Source organism: Tasmannia lanceolata, unplaced genomic scaffold (genome assembly GCF_043159265.1).
Source record: "Tasmannia lanceolata isolate RefF3 unplaced genomic scaffold, GAP_Taslan_0.1 ptg000018l, whole genome shotgun sequence".
NCBI lineage: Eukaryota > Viridiplantae > Streptophyta > Magnoliopsida > Canellales > Winteraceae > Tasmannia > Tasmannia lanceolata.
In genome coordinates this window covers 16,510,022-16,533,739 of record NW_027518695.1, presented here as the reverse complement: position 1 = coordinate 16,533,739, position 23,718 = coordinate 16,510,022, and the positions used below count along the sequence as shown (strand labels likewise).

Below are 23,718 nucleotides of genomic sequence, written 5' to 3'. Positions count from 1 at the left end.
AACCAAATTACCAAATTTCGGTTTTCCGTGGGGTCCGAAACAGTTACCGAAACTGAAATTTTAAACCATGGCTACTATCATCTCCATAATATGGCCTACCAAATGAATAGGGGTGCAACTTGGGTTTGGTCAGGTTGAGCTTTTCCTGAAAAAATGAATTGGAATCAACCCCCAAACCTGGTCCCATTCTATGTTAAAAACTCAACCCGAATTTCCAAAAATCGATCCCAGTTGCACCCATACAATAGCATGTGAGCCGGCTCTATTCGTTTTATGCCTTGCTTGTTTCAGATTATGACAACCGATTGTTAGCCCTAAACCTGTCTCTAGACTTTAAGGCCCTGTTTGTTTCAGACTGTGACACGGAGGGCCCAACCCATAATCCAACCCATAATTTGGGTTGGGGCCCTCAACATCGGTTGTTAAACGAATAGGGCCTAAATGTAATTTTGAGTCTAGGTTTTAGACTTACAATTGGTTGTCATAATCTGAAACGAACTGGGAATTAGCTTTTGACATGATTATTGGTCTCCAGGTCCTGACAACCGATTATGAGTCCAAACTGATTATTTGCCTCCCCTCCGGTATATTTACGACTACTTTTTTACACTTGAAGAGGGTTGGCCCAGGGAAAAAAAAGGAGCAAGTATATCATTTCCCTCCTAAAATAGTGGATCCTTAAAATCGGTCAATATATCATACTGTTCACTTAGTTGGACCTACCTTAGATTCTGCAGCGGATAAATAAGCATACTGATCGGATGGTTCTAACTATTTCATCAAGACCAATGATTCGGGATTGGGCCATAGCTCAATGGTTGAGGCTTTGTTTCTCAACATTGAGGTCGCACGTTAGACATCATTGACATGGATGGGGTAAACCAATGAATTCAGATATTAATGAACTCCATCGAAGAGTTATCTATAGGAACAATACTCTTACCGATCCATTAACAACAAGTAGATCTACGACAGGGGCATTTCCAATACCGACACTCCCCACCCGCCCCCTCCCCAGTTCTGGTTTAGGAAAGGGTCAATGCAAGGATCTGACTTCGAAGCAATCTCTGGATTTTGCCCTTATGTCTTGCAAGAAAATAGGATTTCTTAGATCCCAGCTTACCCACCAAAAAAAGACAAATGATTTCACGACAAGCATATTTGCAACGACGAACTCTCATTAGCCAAAGATCTAAAAGGTTGCGACTTGGAGCACCTTGTAATTGAGCTAAGGTACAAACCATAATGCTTGTACATCTACCGTTTGAAACACAAAGGTGCAAGGGTGTGGCCAACATCTTTACATGTGGGTTTTGTCATTTACTCAACTCCTACAATTGGATCCCGGGGGGTCACTTACTAATTTTATTTGGATAGCTCTTAGAATAATTGGATCCTACTACTAATTTTATATCATCCAACTTCATCATATTCATTTTCATTAGGGTCATGCAATCTCCACATTTTGGATTCTCAACTAAACCAACTATCAATCCCATAATTGGAGGTATCTCTTAAGAATCAATGAGAAAGTGTAGAGATGCCGCTTATTCTGTAACTTTCTGCTTCACCATCCTCATTATTGTTGTCATCATTTAAATTTATGAAGTTAGAGAAAAATAATGAAAAATAGAACCACGAAATTCTCTTGGTCTGAAACTCGAGGAAATCATTTACAATGACAACTTGGTTTTGTGAAACGTTTGAAGATTGAAAGTAGGCTACCTTTAAGTTTTACAACATCGACAGTTGGAATTCTCATCATTTCTTGTTGGAGTCATACCAGTTTTAGTTAGCTTCTTTCATGTCTTTATGGATGATCAAATGCAAAATGGAAAAGTAGAAAAGACAGCAAGGGAGCAACCCACATAATAAATGGATGGATGGATGGATTCAGGCATCAAAGTCGGAGATTCAAGTCGATCTTGACTAGCTCTGATGGTTGCTTGGGCTGCTGCAAGTCCATGTGAAAGCTTCCTGGCCACATCAAATCCATTGCTTCTTCAAGTGTGAAGGGCGTCCGACTCATCCCAAAGCCCATGGCACAATCTTCAAATCTTGCAACCATTGTAGTCCCATCTCTGTTCGGCTTTTGTACTAGCGAGTGGGGTCGAACACTAAGGGAACGGGCGAGGGGTGCATTGAGTGATGAACCCAACATCAACATCCTCTGAGATTGAAACCTCTTAGCCATCCCTCTTTCGCGCTTGTGGGCATTCTGGTGTCCTCCTAATGCTTGTGAGCTGAAGAATTTCCTCATGCAGAAGTTGCATGAGTATACCTTGTTGGAAGTGGGTTTTGATTGGGAATCAAAACTCCCATCCGGTATTGGTTCATTTCCACCAAGGCTCAGATTCAACCACCCTAACAAAGTACTATCACCAATGTCATCATCTTTGTCGCTGATTTTGGATCTAGTTGTCGATATCTCTCTCACTTCTTCGTCTTCTTGGAAGTTCTTCATTGCAAATCAGAGGTGGAAGGAAATGGAAATGATGGAGGCTTTGTGGGATTGTGGTGATTGCCCTTATAAAAGGAGGAGATCAAGGAAAGATAGAATAAAATGGGGGTGGCAGTGGATAGCTTTTTTTTTTTCTATATCCTTTCTATCTATATAAGTGGCCCATGATGTTGATGCTTGGCATTCTAGGGGCAATACTTGGTCATGTTCACTGTTGCTCACGTCAGATTTGGGATTCCCTACTCACATCCTTTTCTCCATTCCAATCACACCAGCTTTTTATGATTCTCATAGGTGTAAACTATAATACCAGGTTGACAATCCAACAGCAATTTCAAAGCTTGTAGCTTTGAATCAGCTTTCATGGATGCTGTTTCTTCCCAAATAAAGAAAGGGGCTGCTACTTACCAATACCAAGTACTGTAATTTATCAGTCTAAAATTTAAACTAATCATTTGGTAAAAATGAGTTGTCGGCTGGACAAGGTGTACATAAACAAAGAGTTTATGAGTTGGGGAATCTGCAACCCATGTTTGGTAGTTGGAAACTCTTCTTGAAGTCATGTATTGGAATGGCACAAAAAAAGTAGGTATGAAATATAATAAAGGATGGCAACTTCAACGAAAATAAAAGGTGAAGAAGAAAGACATGTGTTCAGATAAAAAGTTCTCTTTCTTCAATGAGTGAGTGATAAGCTTCTCTGCAGGCTGGTATTGAACTGAGTGGAGAAGATATTATTTTATCATGTATAGTTATGAGCCCACATATAAATGTAATTAATGGTGATAAAAAAAGGTTGCTAGAGGTTGATGGTATTTACTATTTTATTTGATTTTCAAATAGGATATCCATGTGGGTGCTTTCACATGCGCTTTTGCCTCTTTTCAAGAAGTGGGCAATGCATTATGTGTACAGTAGGATAAGTGCATTAAGAACCACTTGTACTTTTTCTCAGGAACTTCTTCTTGTTATAAAACCAACGAGAAAACAAGAGGGCACCCAATTTCCCCAAAAGGGTATGTATTTGTTTGCCTCTACTGAATGATGCAAGCTTTGTGGCCAACTTTCAGAGATAAATTCTTGTGGGTTGGGTTTTGATGTCACAGAAGCTTGAACAGGAGACCTGTCTCACCCATCACTGTTACAGGCAATGTCTTCATATCTTCAAGATTAGTTTATTATATTATTGTTTTGCCATGATCTGTGACTATATCAGTAGGACCCACATATGGTGCTGACATAAGAATTTTAAGCATCGATGTTTCCAACTAACCCATTTGGGTGCCATGATATTCCTATACAAATTGATGGGGGAAATATGCCTTAATAGCTATAAAACTAATTATGATGCTATCAAGTGGAACCCTTTGCTCTTTTAAAGCTGGAGAATAGGTTGGCTTTTGAAGAAGTTTGTGATCAAAGAACATGGAATTGGAAAGGAGAATGGCCCAAGAATCTGCAAAGTAGGAAGCTTTGTTTGGTTGCTTTTTAGGTACCGTTGTGAGTTTTTGTGTGGGTCTTTGTTATGTGAGAATACCAAAGAACTCTGCACATCACTGTCACAGTCATCTTGTGGCTCTGGATCCCACCGGATATGGACGAAAGTCCATGGGAGAATCATCTTAACTACAGATGGCAAGAAACATGGTCGAGTTCTAGTATAACTTGGTCCCATACAAAACTCACCCAAGTTTTCCTTGAAAGAAAATAGTGGGGATCATATTATTGGATGATCTAGGAGAGTTGTATTATTGGATGATCTAGACCATTCATTTTTTCGACCAGACTTGCCCCAAAAATCTTCTTCATGGGGGATGATCCTTACTTTCTGATTTGTGGAGTTTTAAATTTTTTTGGCGCAGTATGAAAACCTCCACAGATTGGAAGGTTAGTATCATCCTACAGAGAATATTTTTTGAGCACGGCCAATGAGCTCAAAAAATGAATGGTTTAGATCATCCGATAATGTGGATCACACAATTTTTTTTTGCTACACTTGTATGTAATTAGACCTGTCATGATATAAACTCCAATAACAATAGGTAAATACTAATATTTTTCTCTCTTTACAACATTACTACTTGTTGGAGATTATTGTTATCCATCAGCAACCCCAATTGCATAAAACACAGTGTAATGTGGCTCTTTCTTTTGATATGGAGCCCTTCTTCAATGCTATTTTGTTAAGATTTGAACTATCGGACCTTCAATTACAGGGAGAATTTTTATGATGGGTGGCCGTGAAAACACGTGAAGTCTAAAAAAGTAGGTACGGCCCACTTTTTTTGATGATCCAAACCGTTCATTTGCTTGGGCACAACGTAAATAGGTTGTGCCCCAATTACATGACTAACAGAAAATAAACAAGTACATCCATTCCCCGAGAGAAATTTGGTATCCATAGCAGAGGATACCAGAGCCACCTCTGGTACGGATAAATAAGAAAAGGGGATTGCTAGCATCCATTCGCAGAAGGCATTTCACGGATGGTCTGATTTTGTCTCCATTCACGATGTGGCTGGTCTGACATGGGACAGACCATCCGCGAATTGCCTTATGAGATGGACCCTAGCAAAGCCCATAAGAATAACAAGAAACTGAACTAACAGAAATCAAACCCCCCTGGTAGTAAATCCTGCCATTGAGGCCAATGTCGGTGACAGTTTGGAATAGTATACAGTTTTACTCACAAAATTCAGAATCTATGGTTTGGGGGCAATGCTCTCAATGTTCATTCATCTCTTTCAAGAGATAAAAGATATTATTTGCCGCATGTGAGACTAATTTTCTCACATTCATAGGAAAGGAAATGGCCAAGCAACAAACTATCGAACTTTGGGGGCATATTGTAATGCTTTAAAGATATGGCACAGTATGCCTTCTTTGTAGTCTAGTTTAATTTTGTCGCAGGTGGCCTCCCCACTGAATCTTTGTCCAGCACGCCCCCATTGCTCTAGTTTTGTCCCTGCATATAACTTCCTCTGTGTAGCATTTTTTATAGTTTTGTATGGCTTTGGCCTTGTCATTATAAATATAATAACTGTTTAGAAAAAAAGCTCTTCTGTCTTAATTATAATGATCTTGAGATGAAATTGGTTGAAGGCTTCACTGGGAGGGATACTCTATTTACTTTTAAAAACCAAGTATAAACTACGGAAAAGGATGGAAATTCGTCATGGAGTTATTGGCAACTTGAATTGCAAATATCATCTCCATACTTCTAAAACTCATGATTACGCCGTTTGAGGCTTCAAAAGCCTTCAAAATTTGGTGTAAAAAGACCCGGAAATGAAAACTAGGGGTGTAAATGGATATTCGGAAATTCGATTACCGTCCGCATCCGAATCCGTTTAAAGCGAATATTATCCGAATATGTTTCAAGCGGATATTATCCGAATCCTTTTATGAGATATCCGGCTCTTAGTGGATGCGAATCTGGTAAATGTTATATCCGATCCGTTTGACATCCGAATCCGAGAAGTAAATCCTTTTTATTTATTATTAATAATATCATTAATATTTATTTTTAGTAATGACACATTATCTTTTGTTTCTATAAGAAAAGTGAATATTCTTTTTAGAAAAAAGATATAAAAACAAAAATAGCCCAAACCCATTCCATCAAAATAGCCCAAACTCATTCCATCATATAGAAAAAAAAAAGGAAAAACCCAAAGACCACTACCAACACTATCATCTATCCCGATCGCCTCCCTCTCTCTCTCTGCCTTTGTTTTAAAAGGACGAAGATGATCTTATATATTTTAGGGTTTGAGAGTTAATTTTGTGAAGAGAATGTAGAGGTTTAGTTTTAAGGTTTGGAAAATTCATTCGAGTAAGTAGGAGAAAAAAGATAAAGTGCTGCAATAAAATGTTCGAATTTACCGGATAAACGGATACGGATAATATCCGAATTCGAACAATATCCGACGGATACGAATTCGGTAATAGATATTAAATATCCATCAAATCCGAATCCGACTTCGAATTCGGATAGTGTATACTGTAATCGAATTCGGATATAGCCATATCCGCTCCGAATTAGATCCGTTTACACCCCTAATGAAAACTTTGTTCCATAAGCTTGGTTCCTCTCATTTTCCAGAAAATGAATAATTAATCTCGTCAAATAAACCAATCAAGAAGCAGACACATTGATATGATCTAAAAAGAAACGGAAGTGAGGAGAACAAATAGATCCTGGTCGACGTTTGATAGCTCGAATTGCAGATTTCTCTAATATTACCATTGGAAATGATGCTGATTTCTATTGCTTCAAATTTCTGTGTACATAGTCCAAGTAACCCTGTTAGAGAACCAGCCCAAGACAAAATATGAGTCACTGATGGTTAAATCTACATGAAAAGGTGTCGGAATTTAGTATACAATCAAATACATGTCAAGAAGAATTACCTGCAGTATTCCTACAGCGGCGAATTTGTCCATAATCGTTTTTGAATGTACTGGGTGCACATTTAAAGGCCTTAACAATGCTTCAACACACTGAGAAACCACTCAGTTTAGACACATCAAACACACCATTATCTTATTAAATACAAATTCCGAGTACTCACCTTGGACGTAAAGCGCTCATCCCAATAGGTGTAGCTCAAACCTTCAAGCTTTCCTGTATTACGGAGATCCTCCACAAAAAGTTTCACTTGCACTGACTAATTTGAAATGGGAATAGATTACAATCTTAAGAGAAAATGAGGTTGAATTGAGTACTGATGAAATAAAAGAAGTACCCCTGGATTGTCTGAACCCTGTATGCCAAACGGATAGCCAACAACGAAGCCTGCCAAAGAAAGTTCCGAAACCTGTACAGTCACCAGGTAATTTAAGCCGTTAAAGACAGGCATGGAGAAATTTCCAAGAAAAAAAGCTATTTCATTAGTTAGTTGTAAATCCAAGTGTTGAGGTCATCAAGCTCAGGCGCCATATTATATTGTTCACTAGATTTTGGATTGTAAGTGACCGTTAAGTACAGATTTGCATTTACATGAAAATAGAGTTAAATATCCTTAAGAGTAAAAGGAAAACAATGCTAAATACATTGGTATCACAAACGATTACCCAAACAATACACATTTTACCAATTCGTATTGGTCTAGTCATTCACAGGCCAATACAGGAAAATAGATAACAAAATGGAATACTCATAAATGACCAAATTGACGCCATAATCTTGGAAGCCAGATCCACCAAAAGTTTTGAACCTGTCTTGGGCTCAATCAAGGACTTTGTTTGTGGCAGAAATTGGAAGTTTGGGTGCTTACATGGCCAGATTGTTATGTTAGAATGTTAGTTATGTTATTGTTCACTTAGACTAAGGCAATATGTCTCTGGGGGTGTACAATAATGCCGTACGTGCAAGGTGGGAAGAGATGAGTTGTTATTAACTGTTTATATGCAGTAAAGAAGTAGGAAAAGAGAAAACTTTTCAAGTAACTAGCTACTTTGGAGCCTGAATCGAAAATATTCTTGCTGTTGAATAAAATCATATTACCATTTAAAAAAAAAACTACGTATGCGCCAAATATGCACTCTAATAAAGACTTGCTTCTAAGTTCTAACACAGGGGGGCCAGCTAGCTGCTACTGAAATTAGCACAGGCAAAAGTGATGGAAAATTGCCTCTTCAACAGTAGAAGGCAGGATAAAATACAGTCTCCATGAGACAACATAACTTACCAAAGTTTGAAAATCTCGAGCCATCAAATCAATATTTGTCTTCTTTCGGACCAGGACACTGCATCATTGATATAATGAATACCAAATCCACATTACTCGTGATATAAAATCAAGAAACGAATATGAATAGTAAACAAGAACAAACATGAAAGAAGAAACAAAAGAGACACCAACACCATTTACACTATTCGTATAAATGATTTGTATACTTAAAGTTCCATTAATGGTTTGATCAACAATATATAAACAAGTAATGATCTAAGGCAAATTTCCAGATTTTAGATAGCACATTATAACAGTCCAACATCTTTTTTTCTTTTCTTTTTATGAAAATGATTATAACTGTCCAACAACCAAAACCATAAAACCAGTCGTGACCCATTCATACAACTGACACAAAACTAAAATTAAAATTAAGTGGGAGATGATATTGATACCACCCACTCCCTTGTTCTAATTTCTGATGTTGGCACTCCTCTATTTTAAACTTTTCTTGTAGACTGTTGCACTTGTTAACAAGCTGTCAACAGCCAATTAGAGAGTCTAAAACTAGAGTGTGATTATTAAAACAAAGGACCACGGTCTACGGATATCATGGAATATGCTACTGTAGCAATAGTTGAAGAAGAAAGAGAATGGGGGAAAGGAGAAGGAAGAAGTAAGAAGAAGACATGGAAGGATTAGGCATCAACGGGGGAGAGAAGAGAAGTTACGTAAGGCACTATTTTTTTTTTTTTGAAAGGTAACGATAATTTTATTCCAAGATAGAACAGGGGACAAGATGTCCCACAGAGTACAAGAGAAAATATAGGGCATGGTGACCCAATTACAGAGAAATCCTGCCTTCCGGTAGGACGATGCGCGCCGGAGTGATATCTACCCCTTCCTTAGCCAGGGTATCAGCAAGTGAGTTCGCTGATCTTCGCCTATGCTTGATATGAGGCTTGATGACCCAAACGAGGTCGCGAATAGCTTCCAGCGAGGGATAGATATTCCACGGGCTAGGAGAACAATTTAAAGCCCAGGCTATCGCATTGGCAGAGTCCCTTTCAACCATTAAGGCTTAGAAGCATGAACCTTCTCTCGGGGTGCCGCTCCCACCTCAGAACCTCGATTCGGCGCTCCTTAGGAAGGAGCTTCCAGGGAGCGTGACCTGAGAGAGACGGGAACCGCTCTAATGACACCCCAGCCTACTTCTATTACTCTATAAGTCCCACCATTACCAACTTCCTTACATCAAACTTTAACTCTTCAAAGTACTTCATTGGAGCAAGCACAAAGGCTTGTGCATCTTCAAAATGCACGATGAACGAGTGCACACAAATGAAGATGGTTAGAAATTAGCTTTTAGATGTATTTACATTTTGAAAGATACATATGAAAATGGTTAGAAAATATTATTTTTTGATGTACTTGAATTTTTAAAGATATATTAAGAAAATATTACATACACGCTCTCATGGCGCTCCCAAACTTAGACTCTTCTAGACCCCACACTTCCCTGCCCCCGCTCCCGCTCCCGCCTCCGCCCCCGCACCCGCACCCGCTTCGTGCTTCTAAGCATTAAGGGGCCAAGATTGTTAGTATCATACCACCGAAGGCCAAAAAGGAGTGCTTTTGCCTCAGCTTCATTAGCATCACATACACCAATGGCTGTTAGAATATGTGTGATCCAACGGTTAACAATGGCGCCCGAGAAAGACATGATGGTCCGGCAGTCCGAGTCTCTAATAAGGCCCCCAATCCCGGCTCTTCCGGGGTTCCCAAGTGAGCTTCCGTCGAAGTTTAACTTATGCCAACCATCCGGAGGAGGGATCCATTGAGGGGTTGGGATACAAGTATGCCCTTTTTCGGAGACAACGGTGTTCCAGTTGCGGAGAGCAGTCCCTATAGAATACGGGGATCCCGTTTCTGCAGTGGGTCCAAGAAATGAGGGATATGCGGATGTCAAGGACAGTGTGCTGCCACGACCTTGACTTTCTCTTAAAAATGCCTCTGTTAAGGCACTATTGACCCTCTCTTTTATAACATTAATAAAAGAATGTCAAAGGACAATAAGGTCCCTCATTACACTTAAACATATTCTAATATATTGATGTTTCCCCTCAAGCTAGATCCTATATATCAAACAACTCTTGCTTGGAACAAATATACTCTATTCTACTTCTACTAAGAGCCTTAGTGAATAGATTTGCTAACTGGTCTCTTGTCTTCACTAATGGAGTGACAATCTCACCACTTACGACCTTCTCATGAGTAAAATGACAATCAACATCAATGTCTTTCATTCTCTCATGAAGGACTGGGTTTGAAACAATATAAACAGCAAGCCTAATTGTCATAGAACATATGCATTGGAAGATCAATACAATAGCCCAACTCTTGAAGTAGAAATTTTTACCAAGTTAACTCACAAGACATGTGGGTCATTGCTCTGTACTCAGCTTCAACACTAGATCACATTATTACACTTGTCTTCTTACTCTTCCATGATACAAGATTTTGTCCTAGTATCACGCAGTAACCTGTTGGAGACCTTCAGTCATATGGTCAACCAGCCCAGTCTATAGACTCCTCAAACCTAAGGGGCCGTTTGGATATGTGGATTTTAGAATCTTGGATTTCCTCAAAATCATGGATGGGAGACAAGAGAAAGGGACTGTACGTTTCACTTCTCTTTAGAATCCTGGATTTATTAAGTAAGAAATCCAAGTTTTAGAAATCTCTCCCCATCCTGAGATTTCAAAAACCTGGAAACATGGGATGATCTCCTACTCTCTTGCTGACGGAGAGAACAGCGAGAAATCAGGAAACTACAGACGGTCTCCTTCTCTTGTCTCCCATCCAGGATTTTGAGGAAATCCAAGATTCTAAAATTCGTGTATCCAAATGGCCCCTAAGGTGATCATTGGCTTTATACAAGAAACCACAGACTGGAGAATTTCAGATAGCTCATCACTCTAATCACAACATCATAATGAGGGACCCTAGAAGCCTGCATGAATTGACTCACCACACAGACTGCAAAAGAGATATCTGATCAAGTAATTGTGAGATAGTTCAATTTTTCCTCTAGATGTCCATAATTGCCTGGATCATCAAACAATTCCTTGATCAACTATAAGTTTCACGTTGGGATCCATAGATGTGTTCAACTGGTTTAGTTCCAAGTAAGCCTGTCCTTGCCAAGTAGATCTAAGACATTACTTTCTCTGTGATAGACTAATTCCGAATAGACTAATTTCGGACTCCAGCCTTGCAACCTCAATGCCTAGGAAGTATTTTAGGTGACCCAATTCTTTCCTCTGAAAGTGTCATTGTAAAGGCTTGTCCAGGTCTTCTATTCCTTTTGTTGCCATTCACTGTAACCACAATATCATCAACATGGGCAACTAGAATAATCTTCCCTATGGACATATCTCAACAAGAGACTGAATGATCTGATTGGCATTGTTTGAGACTAAAATGAAGAACTACCTCATTGAACCTCCAAAACCAAGAATAGGGAGACAGCTTCAAGCAATATATTTCTTTCCTCATTTATTATACACTATTTTTCTCTTTTCTTTGTATTCTTTGGCCTTTCTGGTCTCATCAATGAAATCTTGACCATTCAAAAAATATATATATATTTCTTTCCTCATCTTACAAACCTTATCACAATACTCTCTACTAAGCAACAAACCTAGGAGGTTGCTCCATATACACCTCCTTTTGAAGAGTGACACGTAGGAAAGGATTCTTCACATCAAGTTGAAAAGGGGGCCAGCCATGAGGGGTGACTAAAGATATAAACACACGAACAAACGTATGCTTAGAGACAGGAGAAAACGTCTCAGAATAATAAATGTCACAAGTCTATGTAAATCCCTTGGCAACAAGACGAGCTTTCAGTCGCTCAATAGAGCCATCAGCTAGAAACTTCACGGTGAACACCCAGCAACAACTCACACCCTGTTTTATTCACTGGAGTAACCTCACATTGGAGTGAGGAGCTGCCATTCCTTCCTCCATAGTAGTGTGCCAACCCTGACTTGAGAATAGAAATAGAGGAAAGGGATGAAACAAACTAAATGTGAAGAGGATGGGTACAGAAGAACATTACTGTTGCGCAATGCTATAGGTAACTCAAGAGAAGTATCCTATGAACATATATAGGGGCGATGGTTGGCATGCCGGTGGAACATCTTTAGGATGAGGAGCACATTGTTGGTGGCAAGCTTATACACGTAGGGTGCGGAGAGGTAACAAGCTAATCGTCCACATGAAGGGGAACAAGTGAGGAAGAAGTGTCATCGTCACACTTAAAAGGAGAACATTTATCATAAAAGAAAGGATCAGTCACAAAAATGGTAACATCAAATGACACAAGATGCTTACAAAATGTGGGGTTGTAGGATCTGTATCCCTTTTGAGTATGAGTACCCCAAAAAAATACACGCGGAAGCTAAGTGATAACCACCAAAGAATCGCTTTCATTCCAAACTTTCGTATACAAATAGCTTTAGCCTCCGAAAGATGAGCCTTCGACTTGAATTTTTTTTTTCTCTCTTTAAGAATGGTTAAGCTTTATTAAAAACGAAAGAGCAAGGAACCCTCAACCTACAACTAAAACAAAAAAACAAAAGAAATACATGAAAACCCTCAAGGGGGGAAGTGATCAAACACCATAGGTCCTCTCTTAACCCCAGTTCGGGCTAATTGATCTGCCTCACCATTAGCAATGAAGAACCTACTGGAAAGATATTGCAAACCCCTCCACCACATTCAAGACCTCCTCAATTGCATTAAAAAAATCTCTACAGATAATAATTTCCCTCCTCCACCCAACAGATAACATTGAGCGATTCACCATCCACCACGAGGAAGTAAAAAAGGACGTGTCCACTAGCTGAATCCCACTCAAGAGCACACGAATTTCCGCCTAGTTAGGGTCCTTGCCAATCGGGCCTAAAAAGGCCCATTGGGTCGTACCATCAACACTGCCCACGAGGCGTCCAATTCCAGCAGGCTAGGGTTCCCTACGCTGGAACCGTAAAAGTTCAACTTCAGGAACCCAAGGCAAGGAGAAGACCATCTAAGGATCCAGCGCTCACTGTAGACCACACTTACATGAATCACGTTCCAAGAAAGGCAGAGGGAAAACTCAGATATACTTCTAAAATCCAAAGGCGGCGCTGCCCAATGGACTACAAAGGTGAGAATCTATTGCCGGCTACTGCAACGCCTCTACAAGAGCCCTTGAAGACCTTGTGATTTCTCTCTTTCCATACCAGCCACAACGTCATCGAAAGAGAAAGGCTCCAGAGAAATTTCCCCCTAGTGGACCATAGAGCAAATATACAAGTGTCAACAATATCTAACATATGGTTTAGAGGAACCCAATTCACTCCGAAGAGGCCAGGGATAAAAGCCTAGATAGATAAATAGATAAATATGGAGATCGGGATAGAGAAATGATATCCACACTCCATTGTTTTGACATTGGCACTCCTCTCTTCATTTTACACTCTTCTAATTATCAGTTAAAGGCTAGTACAATTCTAAAAAGCTATCAGCAACCAATAAGAAAAGTGTTCAACAAAGTGAGTGACTGAGGATTGGCATTATCAAAACAGGGGAGTTTTGATATCATTAACTGAGGATTGACATTATCAAAACAGGGACATTATCAAAACAGGGGAGTTTTGATATCATTTCCCTAATATTTTTTTTTTATAAGATAGAAATTTCATTAAAGATGAAGGATTAAAAGTGCACTTCGGGTAGTATGGCCATCTCTGTGAATAAAAATGTATACTAACTGCACTGAGAAATTCCATACCTTACAGGGGATGCAATTTTGTTTTGAGCATCTGAAACAGCTAATCCAACATATTTATTCCCAACATCTAATCCAAGTAATCGCCCCTTTTCTGGTCCATTTGTTTTCACAAAGCGTTGAAACAAATCGATTGGCTTCACAAACTTCATCTGTAAGTTCATAAATTATGTAAGTCACATTCAACCTTTTTGATATAGAAACATGCATTACATATCAACATCGAAATATATATAGTCAAGAGTAGTAGCATGGCCATGTTTAATTTTCTATTTTATTTCCATCCTAGCAATGATATTGAGAATGTCACTAAAATCTAAAAACACACTTTAGATAACAAAGGCTAATAATGGCACTCCACTATTGATATCCTCCTGAGGGCCTCTCCAAACATTTTTTTTTTGGAACATGGAATAAAGTGTGCAGTGATTTAGTTAAGAGTTCCTCTCAAAACATCTCCAAGGAACCACAAATTCATGATGCTCGGTGATGCACACCAAGTGGGCACACAAGTCCTGTAGCTCCTAAACCACCTCAGCTAAAAGAAAGCATTAAGAAGAGTAAAAAACAAGGATATGTCCAACTAGTTATATTGTCACTGTTAATAATAGTAGTCTTTATATGCATTATTGGTGTATGTTCTTTAAGTTATTAGTGAAGTACCCTTTACATGCATTCTTGGTGACTATTAAGAGTAGTAGTCCCCTCCCTTAAAGTAACTTAAAACACTATAAAAATCCATAGGAATTTCCAAATCTCGAAATAGAAACTAATAAGGTTTAAAACAGTCTCTGTTTTCTAGTTTAAGACTTCTTCCAAAATCAAAAATAAAAAAATCATCAATTCTTTTTTTCTGAAAATTGACATATTTCATTAATATTAAGCTAGCATTCGGGACTAGGAGTCCCATCCTGCGGTACAATATGTTAAATAGAGAGTGCTGGCACGGGCATACCCGAGACCAACTAGTAAGCACAGAGTAACTATACAAAAACGAGTACCCATCACCTCCTTCTTTCTTCCTTTCATCAGCTAACATACATTATAAGATTAAAGGAGTCCTTGTACACCTTTGCCTGTGCCCTTCAAAGAGTGCGGTTCACACAGAGTTGGTAATAGAAACCAAGCTAAGAAACTGAAACTCTAAAGCAGATGTGTAGCTCCAAGAAGAAAAATAGCAGGTAAAAGAATCCTGAAAGGATAATAAAGGATATAGGCCGGTATTTCCATTTGCTATTTACACCGAAACTTATCTTGGATAATCGATAAGGTCACTATCATCAAACAAACTTAAAACCATCTAAAATAACTTCAAAAAACTATTATCTTCCTTCAGATTAAGCTTCAAAGGAGCCACTATCAACCTCACGAAAACTAAAGAAGGATTCAACCCTAATCAAAAGCGCAAGACTTCTCAAGCCTAGGGGAACCAATTTCCCACCAGATAACCATTACCTAAAAACTGCAAGAAATATAACTCCACTTGCCTCCTTTTATCTATTTCTTTCTTTCCCCCCTTCTTGACTCCCTCTTTATCCTCTTTCTTCTGCCTCTTTTTCCTCTTCTTTTCGGGCCGGAAGGCTTTTATACAGGGTTGTTACCCTCGGCCCCCATAACCTCCTTCTCCATTCCAACCACTTTACTTTCCGTCAAATTCCTAATTGCCATAGAGCGAAATAACTTTTTTGTGGCTTCCAAATCATCATCAAAACCTATTCCAAAAACATCACCTATTGCTAGTAATTCGTCCATTTCCTCGCGGGGAACAAGAACATCTTCTTCCAAATCCAGAGATTCCAATAGAGTTGAATTTGCCTCCTGCAGTTCTTCAACAATGCCTATCCGGTTCCGGACTTCTAGACTGACTTCCAGGTCAAAAGTGTCCCTTGACTCCTGAGACACACCTTCAGGGGGATTCAACATTTTTTCTAGTCGTTCTATCTCCACCGCCTTAATCTCCTCCCATCGCTGACGACGAGCCTGACGTTCATCTGCTAGGGCCTTCTGGAAAAATTCCATCTTATAAATCTGAACAAAAATTTCCTTTGGATCTGATTTTCCTGACATTAAAAGAAATCTTTCTCTGTTGTCCAAAGCTTCTCGCTTAAACTGCTTCCATTGCTGTTTCAGAATTTTCATCGAAACTTCCTTGGGTGTCGGACACTCTTCCAATGCCAGTTGTTCATCGTATTCTAAGTGTTTGAGAAACTATAAATCACCCACCTTAAACGAGGTCACCTCCCACATCCTTAGAAAAGAAGAGGAAGAAGAAGCCAATGAAGGGAGAGGAGGTCTAAAAACTAAACTTAAAAGCTAGGGAGAGGTTTTTGGGGTCCTCTCTATTACAGAAGCCCAGAAGGTTCCGTTTAAAAAACGACAGACCACCCTTTGTGGCTAATAAATATTTTTTCTCGATCAATGCCCCTCGCCCTTTGTGACATGAAATTGTTTTCTTGAGCCAAGAGTCTGAAGTTAATGTACCAGGCTCTTTCAACCGACTATCAATATTCTTCGAACCATATTTCGAAATTGCAAAGTTTTTTTTCTTTCTAAAGAAACGGTTTTTAATCTTGACAGCCTTTTCAAGTGACAGGTTGAAAGCTACCGTCAGATATATCCTTTCTCGAACCTTTCCCCGTACGAATGCTCGATTTAGCTTTTAATGACGTCTGACCAGATCTTTCTTTTGATCTGACCAATATCCCTGTCAATGATGGGACTGAACTTTGCAAGGCTTCAGGCTGGATGGTCATTCCCGAGGTTGCAGAAAATTCAAAATCAGGGGTAGGTGGAACCAACGGCCGCTTTCCCCTGGGAATGACCAAATTGTCCCCAGAGACTGCCGGAGAGGGCCCATTCACCGGCGATTCTACTACCGGAGGGTAGTCAACGAGGGCTCCTGCCTCCTTAAAGGTCATCAAAGGTTCCTCCACCAACCTAATTCCAATGGGATAAATCTTAGAATCTACCATGATATTTATGAAGGATGGCAAGCAACTCATAAAGGAGTTAAAACTTTAACAGAAGCAAATTCCATACAATGGTCATGGCTACCAGACAATTGGGAATCCAGAATCTGACCGAAATGTTGGCCCAGGGATTCCACAGTAGAGAGGAACCAGGCATGAAGTGGGATATTAGAGAATCTCAGTTTCACCGTCCTTGCACCAATATTTAAAGTTGAAGACCAATGCTGGAGGGAAACGAGATAATCTCCCCAGGCGTCACCCCCTTTTCAAAGAATGGAGGTAGCTTGACTCTGGGATTCAAAAGTAAAAAGCACAGAAAGAGGACTCAGACAAAAAGGTTTGCTAAGCAGTGGCAAGTCCCATTGTCTTTTAGCCTAGAACCAAAGCTCTTCCACGAGAGCCCTATTCCTCAAGGTACCTATTAAGCAGCTTTTTAGAACCTTCTTTCTGTCATTGACCACTTTAATAGGTATAGAAATTACTGGGTTACCTTCCTAGAAGGCTCAGGGAAGATGTTGTGAGGCATCTTTGGAACCCATATCTTGCAAGAGTCTACCTTTCTTCCAGTATCTATCTTTGCACTAAGCTTCGGCTCCAGGCATTTCTTACAGATATTCCGCAGGCCAAAGTTATAGTATTTGCATTTCAAACATTTCCAATCGCTGACATTATACCTTAAATCAGCCCTCCTACCATTTACACTACCGTTATTGAACTCCAACCTCCTATTCATCGATCCCAATTCCTCCTGGCTCCCAAGGGATCCGGAGTAAGATCTGTGGGGAACCCATGGAGGCTCTGTATTCACCCCTTGACTAAGGAAAATCAAAGATCTTTGGCAGCAACACTTGGAGATATTAAGAGTGCAGAAAGCTTCTTGAGCTGAGTATCCGCAATCCATAAGATTTAGATAGGACGGGGATACCCATTCTAGATTACAATCACAGATGCACTGGCCTGAGAGGTTCAGCCCAGCCGGAAACTGAGCTCGTTGTCCGAAATTGGCATGCAGACGACTGAAGAAATCCCAGACAGACATATGAATCTTGGGTTTTCCAAGGAAAAAAAACCCAACCCGACTCCAAAAAATCATCAATTCTAATAAATAAAAAGATAACTACTCTTGAATTTCTGCCTAAACAAAGAACTAACGAGTCCTGCAATTCAATTAAGAAACAGGATAATAAAATAGTATTCAAGTTTCTTACACGTAGACCCATCTCAAAACATGCTTAAACATTCTTCCTAGATCAACTAAAAAATCCAAATACACCACAAATCCCATAAAATTATGACAACCAAATTTACGAATTTTAATAATGAACCTCAAAGGCTCAATTTGACATCTTTGGTTGGCTACATCATTATTGTACCTGAAGAAGACCTCAAGAGTTCTCCAACACGCAACCCAAACAGTTCCCTTTGAATAGCATTGATCTTAGTAGAAGATTATTGATCATAGTTGCTAGAAACTCCTTGCGTGGGTGGGAAACCCGTTTCCCATAAAACGCGTTTCTCGCGGTTGGGAAACTCATTTCCCCTAAAATAAGGGAAACACGTTTCGGAAACGTTTCCAAAATATGACACAAAATTGGAGAAATGTTTCTGCAACACCTGGGAAACATATGGAAAACTTATGTAAATAATGTGTAAACGCGTGATAAACGTATGGAACACTCGTAGAAAGTGCATATGAAACGTGTAGGACAAATGTGTGGAACTTACAACAATCATTTTGGAAAACACATAATTTCCTAAGACGTTTCTCGTACGATTTTCTATTGTTTCTCGTTTCTCGTTTCCCCTGTATTTTTTTTTCATGCGTTTCCCGTTTCCGTTTCACGTTTCGTTTCCCAAATTCGTTAATAAACCACAAAAACAACTTGGTAAGAAGCACTATAATTATTAATTGTGTTTAAACTTTAAACAACCCAATTTCATAGCAGAAAAGCCATTGGGTTACAGTTCAATCAGTAAATACCTCTACAATTCCAAATCCAAATTTCTAGTTTATCCGCGCAAAGAGGTCAGAGTTTGGAAAGCAGTAGTGCTAGCTCCTCATCTGACACCTTCACTTCCGCACACGCTCCTACCGCCTCAGCAAGTTGTGCCGCTAACTGATGCTTACACTGAAAAAAAAAACCCAAGAACAGAAAGGTATTACCAAAACCCAACAAAAAACCACATTTGAATGCAAGAAATGTTAAGAAATATGAAGTAGAATGATGGGTACAAAAAGGCAAGCCTACACAGAGTTGTTCCCCCTATTGACAATGTCATAGAAGAAGGAATAGCAAGTACAATGGTGATCGGCAAAGCAAGTGTACTCCTCCTTTCTCCTTGATTCCCCAACCACCTAAATGGAATATCCGCGTTGTTGCACAGTACACACCTGCTGGCCATTTGAATACTTCTCATTTTTAACTGATCGCATGTGTTTATTTTCTTGTGGACAACAGTCCAAGCAAAGGCAGTGACCCTTGGGGGTGCTTTTGACTTCCAAATGCAGGCTCGACTAGAAGCTTTCTTCCCTCCATCGTTTAAAGCAGAGAAAAAAGATCGGACAGAAAACTCACCATGCTCTTCAGGGACCCATACAAAATTAGTGGGTGGTGGAAGGAGTTAGAGGCGGATGGTTGGGAGGGATATAAGTTCTGTAAAAAACTGAAAGGGCTAAAGATGAAGATTCGGGAATGGCAGAAAGTCGAAGATGCGAAACCAATGAGGAGATACTGCAATCCTTACAATCTATGGAAACCAATGAGGACACCTATCCACTAAACCCATCGGAGAAGGAGGACCGAATTCGATTGAAGGAAGAATATGAGGAAATCATACGGAGAGAGGAGATTAGGTGGCGGCAGAAATCTCGTGCATCCTGGCTGCGGGAAGGTGATCATAACTCTAAATTCTTCCACAGAACGGCAAATGTTCGTAAAATGATTAATGCCATTAATTGCTTAAAAATGGGGGATAATTTGGTTGAAGATGGAGAAGAAATCAAGAATCTCATCATCTCCTACTTCACCAATTTGTACTGCAAGGAGTACGTCTGGCGTCCTAAAGTGGCAGGGCTGAATTTCAGATCTATATCGAAAATACAGGCTGCTGATCTGGAAAGTGCTTTCAATGTTGAAGAAGTCGAAGCTGCGATTTTTTCTATGTCAAAGGACAAAGCACCTGGCCCTGACGGATTCCCCATTGCTTTCTTTCAGAATTATTGGAGCATCATTAAGGAGGATGTCATGGCTGTGCTACATGAATTCCACAATCGCGGTACCTTTAATTGGGAAGCTAACACAACTTTCATCACATTGATCACTAAGAAATGTGGTGTCCATGGTCTCAAGGATTTCAGACCTATTAGCCTTACCCACAGTATCTCCAAAATTATTTCCAAAGTACTTGCCAGTCGTTTGAAACCGGTTATGGGAGACCTGATATCGAAGTACCAAGGAGCATTTGTAGAGCGAAGTCAGATTCTTGACGGTTCGAAACATAAAGAGATTATTCAGATGGTTCGAAACTGTATCGGGACTTAAAATCAATTTTGGCAAAAGCGTAGTGGGTGGAATCTCTGTTGCCGAGGAAAGAATTGATCGATATGCTCAAATTATAGGATGTAGCTTTGGAACCCTCCCCATATCATACCTGGGACTTCCGCTGGGTTTTGGAATTCCGTCTATTGCTCAATGGGATCCGGTGTTGGAAAGGATGGAGAGAAAATTTGCCACATGGAAGAAGAAATATATTTCTTTTGGGGGTAGAATCACCTTGTTAAAGGCGGCGTTAGCTAATATGCCCGTATACTTCATCTCACTGTTCCGTATTCCTTCGAAAATTGCACAAAAAATTGAGAAGCTGCAGCGTGACTTTCTGTGGGAAGGAAACGAAAGTTCTAAAAGACTGAAACACCTGATTAGTTGGAAGGTCACTAAGTTGCAGAAACATGGGGGTCTTGGCATTGGAAAAATAAAGCTCCGTAACAAATCACTCTTGGGATCGTGGCTTTGGAGATATGGAGAGGATAGAAATTCTTTATGGCATGCCCGTTATTAGGGACAGATATTGTAGAAATTTGGGCGAGTGGTCTGTCAAGAAACCTGGTGTAGGAAAGGGATCCGGTGCTTGGAAATCAATTGCATCATTTTCGACGGATTTTGAAGCTCTGACTCGATTTCGTGTTGGAAACGGAGAGGATGTTCGTTTTTGGTTGGACTTATGGGTAGGAGATAAAACTCTGAAAGAGGCTTTTCCAAAACTGTTTTCACTAGCTACAATGAAGGACTCTCTGGTGTCTCAATCTATGAGTAGGAACACCGAAGGAAGACGTTTCTCTTGGGACATCAGGCTACGCAGAGATCTGAAAGATGATGAAATTGGCGATCTGGCCGAGCTCCTTACGCTGCTTGAAGTCCACTATTGCAGAGATGTACCTGACGAGCGTGTATGGGTCCCTGAAGAGCATGGTGAGTTTTCCGTCCGATCTTTTTTCTCTGCTTTAAAGATGGAGGGAAGAAAGCTTCTAGTCGAGCCTGCATTTGGAAGTCAAAAGCACCCCCAAGGGTCACTGCCTTTGCTTGGACTGTTGTCCACAATAAAATAAACACATGCGATCAGTTAAAAATGAGAAGTACTCAAATGGCCAGCAGGTGTGTAATGTGCAACAACGCGGAAGAATCGATCGTCCATTTATTACTTCACTGCCCATTTTCTTTTCGCTTGTGGAATGGGCTGATAAAATCGTTTGGAGTGAAATGGGTGTTCCAAAAATCTATCGACAGGGTGCTAACTGGTTGGACGGGCGGAGCTTTTGGGGAAGTGGGTCAGCTGTTCTGGAAACTGCTTCCATTCGCAACAATATGGTCCATTTGGAGAGAGAGAAATGAACGCACCTTCGAAAATAAAATCAGGTCAGTGGACAGGATCATCATTGAGGTCAAAGTCCTCCTTATAGCATGGGCAAGAAGCATAAGAGGAGTCTCTTATGGAACTAGTTCGATACTAAAGCACTGGAATGCAATCATTTTCGAACGGAAGTTCTCAGAAAAGATAACACCAAAATGGGAACCTCCGGTGGAAGGTTGGCTAAAATTGAATTTCGATGGCAGTGCTATGGGTAACCCGAGGCCGGCCGGCATTGGAGGCATTATCAGGGACGACAAAGGCAGAACGATCATGTCGTACTCGGGGCCACTTGGTAAGACGGATACAACTGAAGCGGAAATTAGAGCACTCCTATTTGGCATTAAATGGTACGCCTCCAATCTCTCAGGGCCCTTTGTAGTCGAGGGGGATTCAACTAATGTGATTGCGTGGGCTATCGGCAAATCTAAGGGACCATGGAGACTACAGAACTATATCTCTGAAGTAAGGGACCTCGTAATGATTGTCCGGCCTTCGATCGCTCATAGGAGGAGAACAGCGAATCCGATGACAGATGAATTGGCTAAACAGGGTGTTACTTTGGATTCAATGTGCATCATTATCCCGTGAAATGTAATGGGGTGGGGGCTGGGTAGGAATTACATTCTGAATTAATTTTTATATGTACTGAGCTGATCGGTCTCTGTATTGTTGGGGACATCTTGTCCCCTCTCACTATTTTTAATCAATAAAGTTGTTACCTTTCAAAAAAAAAAAAAAAAACTGATCTCAACGATAACTGGGCGTAAGATCATCTTGAGGGATCGGAATCGGTTCCACCATTTTGTAGATGGGTCATGTTCTTGTCGGGATTATTGTTGAAATGTATAAGTTGTTAGGTTGGGCATAATTCAATTGTAAATGTCTGCTCAGTCCGTCTTCATTGTCTACTTTATCTTTATTCTCCAAATGTATCAGAGTTTACTGATTGTAACTGGCAATTTCTTCCCTACGTGTTCAATAATCAGGAACTATACATGTATTAGGTGAAAATTTACCCGATACTCGTTTGCATTACAACGTTATTTCGCCAATTTTAGGGGCCTTTGGATCTAGGAAAAACATTTATGAAAAAAATCCTTTGAAGAAATACTCTATGGTCGAGCAGAGTTGAAATTTTCCTTGAAAACAGGGGAAAAGTCCCAGTTTTGAAAAAGATTTATAGAGAAAATGAGTTAGCCAAACGCTGAAAAACTAAAATTTTGCCTTTGACTAATATATTTGTACATGTTCCACATCTAAGGTGGCGTTCCTTTTACTTAAAACAGAAAGGGAACCACGATGGGTTCCTAACACTCCCTTCGCAGAGAATTTTGTACCATTGTTTTATAATTTCGTGAGCAATTATACCCTGCAAAATGGACGGTTAATATCGCTCAATCCATCGAGAACACTTTAGTAGCGTGAATAATCTAAGTGGGCATCAATAGATGAATGGTCTTGATCGTCTAAAAGGTGGTCTCTACCTTATATTTGCAAAAACAATGAGCGAATTGATCATTTCCCACTAAAACCCCTTGGATCTCATTCTAATCTATCACATTCATTGTTCCAATGCATTTCTGTTATATAGAGGAAAAAGAATGGCCACAAGAACAAGCAGTTGTGTAGCAGAGGCCATATGGAGTGACATTAAATCAGCTCTTTCAGGTTCATTTTCTTCATTTCTTTCTTCTTCCACTCTCTATTTTTTCCCCAATTTTTTTATCCTATTTTGTCATGTCAATAGTGCCTTGATTTTTCTTTCTCTGCTTGCCCCAAAACCCTAAAAACAATATCAAAACAGTGACAGAAGATCAGCTCTCAATGTTAGTCAGTATCCCTTCTCTCTTCTCCATATTCCACTTC

General features: G+C 39.9%; 2 protein-coding genes across 2 annotated transcripts; both read right to left on the bottom strand.

Moving 5' to 3' along the window:
• Nucleotides 1–1,659: 1,659 nt before the first annotated feature.
• On the bottom strand, nucleotides 1,660–2,511 carry LOC143851920 (zinc finger protein 7-like). Its single transcript, XM_077361429.1, has one exon. It carries the CDS (start codon nucleotides 2,462–2,464, stop codon nucleotides 1,901–1,903), a length of 564 nt encoding a protein of 187 aa, XP_077217544.1. The 5' UTR covers nucleotides 2,465–2,511; the 3' UTR covers nucleotides 1,660–1,900.
• Nucleotides 2,512–6,621: 4,110 nt separating this feature from the next.
• LOC143850871 (Polynucleotidyl transferase, ribonuclease H-like superfamily protein) lies at nucleotides 6,622–19,063 on the bottom strand. The gene is made up of 7 exons (XM_077360147.1): nucleotides 18,926–19,063; nucleotides 13,979–14,127; nucleotides 8,155–8,212; nucleotides 7,210–7,281; nucleotides 7,036–7,131; nucleotides 6,875–6,964; nucleotides 6,622–6,767 (listed from the first exon to the last, which is right to left on the bottom strand). Exons 2-7 carry the CDS (start codon nucleotides 14,125–14,127, stop codon nucleotides 6,729–6,731), a joined length of 504 nt encoding a protein of 167 aa, XP_077216262.1. The 5' UTR covers nucleotides 18,926–19,063; the 3' UTR covers nucleotides 6,622–6,728.
• Nucleotides 19,064–23,718: the final 4,655 nt, after the last annotated feature.

What these genes read in the sequence shown, in the direction of transcription:
- LOC143851920 (XM_077361429.1), bottom strand. Translation starts at nt 2,464, where the DNA reads ATGAAGAACTTCCAAGAAGACGAAGAAGTGAGAGAGATATCGACAACT.
- LOC143850871 (XM_077360147.1), bottom strand. Translation starts at nt 14,127, where the DNA reads ATGAAGTTTGTGAAGCCAATCGATTTGTTTCAACGCTTTGTGAAAACA. An exon ending in AGGGTTCAGACAATCCAGGG is followed by an intron (nt 7,132 to 7,209) that starts GTACTTCTTTTA and finishes ATTTCAAATTAG; the next exon opens with TCAGTGCAAGTGAAACTTTT. An exon ending in ATGAGCGCTTTACGTCCAAG is followed by an intron (nt 6,965 to 7,035) that starts GTGAGTACTCGG and finishes GTGGTTTCTCAG; the next exon opens with TGTGTTGAAGCATTGTTAAG.